This window comes from Clupea harengus, chromosome 22, assembly GCF_900700415.2.
Source record: "Clupea harengus chromosome 22, Ch_v2.0.2, whole genome shotgun sequence".
NCBI lineage: Eukaryota > Metazoa > Chordata > Actinopteri > Clupeiformes > Clupeidae > Clupea > Clupea harengus.
The window spans coordinates 12,726,361-12,732,235 of record NC_045173.1 but is presented as its reverse complement, the minus strand read 5'-3'; the positions used below and the strand labels follow the sequence as shown (position 1 = coordinate 12,732,235).

The 5,875-nt window shown below is 41.6% G+C and overlaps 1 protein-coding gene across 1 annotated transcript; it reads right to left on the bottom strand.

Moving 5' to 3' along the window:
- Window positions 1-2,011: 2,011 nt before the first annotated feature.
- Window positions 2,012-4,466, bottom strand: hmx4 (H6 family homeobox 4). Its single transcript, XM_012836870.2, has 2 exons — window positions 4,079-4,466; window positions 2,012-3,992 (listed from the first exon to the last, which is right to left on the bottom strand). The coding sequence occupies exons 1-2, from the start codon at window positions 4,290-4,292 to the stop codon at window positions 3,451-3,453; spliced, it is 756 nt and encodes a 251-aa protein (XP_012692324.1). The 5' UTR covers window positions 4,293-4,466; the 3' UTR covers window positions 2,012-3,450.
- Between the last annotated feature and the right edge of the window lie 1,409 nt (window positions 4,467-5,875).

Here is a 5,875-nt window from a genome sequence, read left to right as displayed (position 1 = left end):
CAGTATCTTTGTATGAGTGTCTTCACTAGGGGTCTAACACTGACCCAATCGCCCACCCACCCACGCAAACACGTCATTCTCTACACACACACACACACACACACACACACACACAGACACGCACACACTGAATACCTTCTCCTTTTTTGTCTTGGCCAGTGGTGCAGAGTATACTGAAGCTCCCTCTTCCTTGGGTTGTGATGGCACTGCTCTCCTGGTGTCTTGTGTCAGCCCTGCAGACACTGGGCCTGCCTCAGGAGTGCGGAGGCTCACTGGGCCGTGCTGCTGCTAAGTGCTGGCAGAGGAGTCCGAAACTTGAGACGCCCCCCGGTGTCTGTAAGAGGCCACTTTAGGAGATGCTATCTGCTGCTCCAAAACATGCCTGCAGCGCTCTCATACCACAACACATACACATATGCACACACACACACACACTGACGCACAGTGCATGCGCACACACACATACACACACATAAGGACAGACAGACAGACAACCCCACTCAAACACACACACACTCAAAATGCCAACCCATCCACACACACTCAGACACACACACACACTCTCATCAACATTCACGCTCTCACTCATTCAAATGTACTCCCTCACATACACACACGCATTCAAATTCCAGCCATGCGGTCGTTCTTACTCTCTCTGTACTGTCCCTCTCTCTCTCTCTCTCTCTCTCTCTCTTACACACACACACACACACACACACACACACACACAAACCACATACATGGATCTCTCTCGGCACAGTAGCCATACGCTTGCATGCAATACAGGTCAGTAAGTTACACTGAAAATATTTGCTTTAACGCTCAAATACCCATAAACCAATATGGCTACACACACACACACACCAAAGAATGTACAATGTATCCACATTATTTAAGACTACCTTCAATTGTGCTTAATCCTAAAATGCTGTATCATTTCTACTTTTATAACTGAACCCAGACAAATTCACTTTGATATTCCTAATATAGTTCTACCTTATTGTGCTGTACTAAGTCAGTAAAAGTGTCCTCAGGTGACAAAAACATTTATTGTTTACATTCCCTCTATGTTCACACTTTCTTCCAATAGAACGATTCTCCAGCTTTTCTCGTTGGGCCTAATTGAAAACATCCCAAAACGTATTTGAGAAGAACACATTCTGTAATTTATCATTCCTTTTACGTCTCCTTTCCCACCAAGCCACGAAAACGCCAGCCACTTCAAATTTGAGAGCGCTGCTAAAGGTTACCAATCCATGGTGATGTCACCTGAGCCACTGAGATGGCGACAGAAGGTGTTCTCCATGTTTTTGAGGCGTCTGCACAGACAGAGACAGGAAGTCTAGAAGCCTCCCGCTCCCCCGCCCATCTCTGCCCAATCTCCCTCCCCTCTCTCGTCCATTATCGGTTCCGAAACATTAATGGAAAATCGTGGTGATGAATGGGAGAAACGCAATATGGACAGAGACTTGACGAATGTTGCCACGATCTCGCCAATCACAATCACTGTCTGCAACTGTCCAAAACTGAAGGGTAACCGAAGCCATGCAGAGCCTTTACACCATGAGTGCACTTAGGGTCAATTAAGAGCACTAGGTCCAATTACACGTGGGCTGTCGTGGCGTGGCTCTGATAAGATGGAGACAGGGTGACGGGTACACTACTGTAGATGCGGTATTGATCTGGACGCATGGTGTAACTTTTAATGCTTGCTTGATGGGTCGGGTTGGGCCCAAGTTGTGAAAGGTGCAGCATGCTCCACTTTAGGCTTGTTGTTGTTTAGTGAGAATTGTATGTGTTGAAATTGAACATAAATTGTCTAGCTGCAGTCTCAAATGGTTTATAGATTTCGAGAATCTGAGCGTCTGTTATAGTGAAATATTTTTGGACGGAGTGTCAGTAGACTATGCAATAAAGAGACAAACGGATGGACATTAGCTTCAGGAAACCCTCAATTATTGAACATATCATCACCTAAAAAAAAGAATACAATACCCAATCATTTCTTTAATTCTTATCTTATTTATTGCTTAAGTAACATTCATTATTATGCCGGAATTCATTTTCTATTCTTGCATTTTTAGTTCGTAAAACATCTCAGTTGGTAACGGATATGCATATGATAGGCCGACTTACTCTCCAGGGGTGTGTTGAGTGTGACTGAATACGGGGATAACCTTGCTACCCCATCTGTCCGTCCATCCCAAGCCAGAAGTGCTCCTCGTTGACTTAAACAGTGAATGCAATGATTGCGTCACAAATGAAAGAGCACATTCTCAAGTTTTGGTCATGTCTAGGAGCAACGGATTGGTCTCATTTAACTGATAAATCTGCTGTTTATTAAATTGTAAATTTCAGCACAATGTAAGTATCGAGGCAGTTGACCCCCTTTTCCTAACGTTAACGATTTTGACCTAATAAACAGAGCCGTGGTAGTCAACTTGTACAGTGAACAGCTTGAGAGTACAATCCTTATGAAAAGTTAGGTTGCGGCCGATTGTCAGAGCGTTTCTTAAATTTAGGTGAAGGGCTTATACTTAGGAAAGTTGTATTGTTTTGTTATAGAGGTATGTCTCAGCCTATTAAACCATTAGTCCTACGAATAAGCTATTTGAAGGCTGGAGACATTTTTTTTCTCAATACCTTTAAGCAGATTCACGTGTGCACCCTTCTCGAGGTTTGTAAATTTCTATCTAAACTGCTTCTGTAAGCTCCAGTTTATAGTAGACTCTGGCTTCAAGCAAAGAAAATAACACAGGACACAATAATTACAATATAACTGTAACATAAACTATTGAAAATAAGACGTTTAATAAAGATACCCGGCCATATTGCGCAATTATGTAAAACGAGATATAATCTCTAAAAGTAGCTTAAGTAATACACATGCGTTATAACCGAAATACAAATGTCCATTACATTCATCGAATATTGAATCATTTGAAAAGCAATATTCCTTACAAATGCATGCAACGATCATCCATCTTTGGCTGCGTAATAATAATAATAATATTAATAATAATAATAATAATAATAATAATAAAGTTGGCAAATTATATAGTATCATGTGTATTACAGACCAAATAAATAGGATGATCTGTAGAAAATAAAAGATTACTGGTGATTTCTTTATAAAACGGATTGCATTAAAAACCTTCAACAACATGGTAGGATAGTGTTATATTGAAACTGCTGATAGTTCACGAATAATTAACACAAATGTTGCATAACCATGTGCTTCGCAAGGACGTTCCTCCACAATCGTCCAGTATTATCATCCACCCTGTCACGTTTCGTGCACATCAAGTGCACAAATCGAGGGGGTCAATGGTGAACGCCGGTCTCTCTCTTTCCCTCTGCTCTGTGTGTGTGTGTGTGTGTTGGGCGATCTATTGAATGCACCTGGCATCAAGAGCGCGACTCATTTACACAGACACCACCCCGAGGAGGTCATACGTCCCCATCGAAAAAGCTAAAATATTTGGTAGCGTTTGAAAAGCATAAGTAAGGCGTGCTACCTCCAGGATACATGATGGGTAGAGGCATTGGTAGCAAGCATCTTCCAAGTATATGGTTCTCTTTGTAGAAAGTCGGGAGCGATACTGTTTTCCCGGCATCACTAAAGTCCACATTAGGTCCTTCGAGTTCTGTGGAAATCTGTCTTTTTAATTTATTCCGTCGATTCTGGAACCAAATTTTCACTTGAGTTTCTGTTAACTGCAGCGAGTTGGCGAGGCATGCCCGCTCTGCACTGCTCAGATAACGTTTCATATCAAAGGTAGATTCCAACTGGAAAATCTGTCTCTTGGAAAAAATAGTGCGCGTTTTCTTTTTCGCCATAACTTTGCTTTTTTTACTATTCCCCTTATGTTGCACGCTACTGCCGTCATCGCTGTCCGCATTCTCACAGCTTGTGTCCAGACTTTTCAGCGCGCCTGTCTCCTTGTCAAGTGCCGCCGTGGTTGTGTCACAAGATTCTGTGCAGGTTTCTCCTGAAATACAGTTTCGGGAAGTTTTACTTATGGATATATGATAACGTGTGCGATATTAAGTAGCGAGTTTTACCTGTAGACCTTACCTGTTTCACTGAATGTGATGCTCCGAGAATCTTCGGCGCGCTGGGCACCATGGTCCAAAATACAGGGAGAGAAGTCATTCCCGTAGACTGGTACACTCTGCACTTTTGAGTGACAGCTGTCAAACTTGGTCCCGACGCTATTAAGGTTAAGAATGTGATCGATGGTGAATTTAAGAGAGGGAGGGCGACAACATGGTGCGTCTTCTTTGTTCATAGTTATCCAGTGGATATAGGAGACCAATGGGTTTTTGTTTTGTTTGGGAGGTTTCGATGCGCTAGCTCAGTTCTTGCCTCTCAGTTCTTCAAGCACCATCTCTCCTAGATGCACACTGCAGCCACGTCTGGCCCCCTGTTACTACACCAACCGGAAGAACGAGACTGTTTCTTATCCATTGGTCGGAAGGATCACGTCGATGAAAATGGTGACCAATTGCAGTTGTGGGAGGGAGTAACGGCATGAGTTTACCAGTCATCTGGTGCATGTAGGAAAATGTCATCAAACTACTGATTATTTTACAATTGTAATGAGGGCTTTCCAAGAACGCGATATAGGAGTTACCCTGTTTTCGCCAGTTTTTACCTGTGTTAAAATACATCATCTCGAGAGATCCAGTGGACAGTACGATCCAATCGTAGTTGGAAGTGATGCGTTACTTATTTTGGATACTTTGGTTACGAATCATTTTATACACCTTAGTGTACACATAAGTGTATCTTTGTGGAGCCTGAAATCCTAAATATCCCTACATTTTTATAATACATTTCTGAAGTTACCCCTTTGAAATTAAAGCATACTTTTGTTGATTTTAGGGGTGGATTTACATTATTTACATCATGTAATCAAAATGTCCACGTCAAACCACAATTAGTTTGAGCAATGCTGCTCTGAACATGCACTACCTGGTGAAATAAACTTTGTCTTTTTACTGTTCCTCTGGTCTTTACGCAAGGCCGTTTTTATGTCTAGTGTGCAGGTGTTACAGATCTGCCATACCCTACGTGGCAATGAGCAATTGATCTCTGGTTCTGTAGGACCCTGAGGTGACTGGAGGCCACCCCTTGGACAAGTTGTTTGAAGTTTTAGACTCTGCTACCACGTCACTTGGAAGAGGAGATTCTATATTGATTACATACGTCCCCCATTGAAACCATCTTCTGATAATAACTCTTCATACTTTATTTGGAAGATTTATAGGCCATGATTGGATGCATGCGACAACAGTGTGAGCGAGGAAATGAAGACCTTTATGAGAGTGTGCGGACAGTTGGCGAAGGACGCTGCGTACAATCTAGGCCTAAATACATGACTGGTTATAGGTATTACAATGCACCGACATATCTTTATATGCATCTTAAAGTGTATATTAATCTCAATCCCGGTGTTAATGAAAACAATATTAGTAGTTATAATAAACTAATTAGTAATACATGTACAAAGATGCAGTTATGATGAAGACTTCATCAAACTGAAATAACTGCATCTTTGTCCTGACTTGCCTATAGCCTATACAGATACGGTACCACGAGAAATATGAAGCCATTTACTGTTTTAAACAACATTGTTCATCGACTATTTGTCTCTGAATTATTTGAAATTATTCTTAAATGTTGCACTTCTTTATTGAAGTACAATTGCGCACTGATTAATGAACCCTGTTCAAACGTGAATAGTTCTCATGCGCTGCATTATTGGAACGTTTGTGTTACGTCAATGCATTTCTATCCGAGTTTTTGACTGCTGGTGTACGACACCTTAGTCTAATATTTAATGTAGCTAGGTCTTAATTTTTTCTGGTT

Excerpts from the sequence above, each read along its gene's own strand:
- hmx4 (XM_012836870.2), bottom strand. The coding sequence starts at position 4,292 with ATGAACAAAGAAGACGCACCATGTTGTCGCCCTCCCTCTCTTAAATTC. Across the intron at positions 3,993-4,078 it reads CATCACATTCAGTGAAACAG|GAGAAACCTGCACAGAATCT; the intron begins GTAAGGTCTACA and ends ACTGTATTTCAG.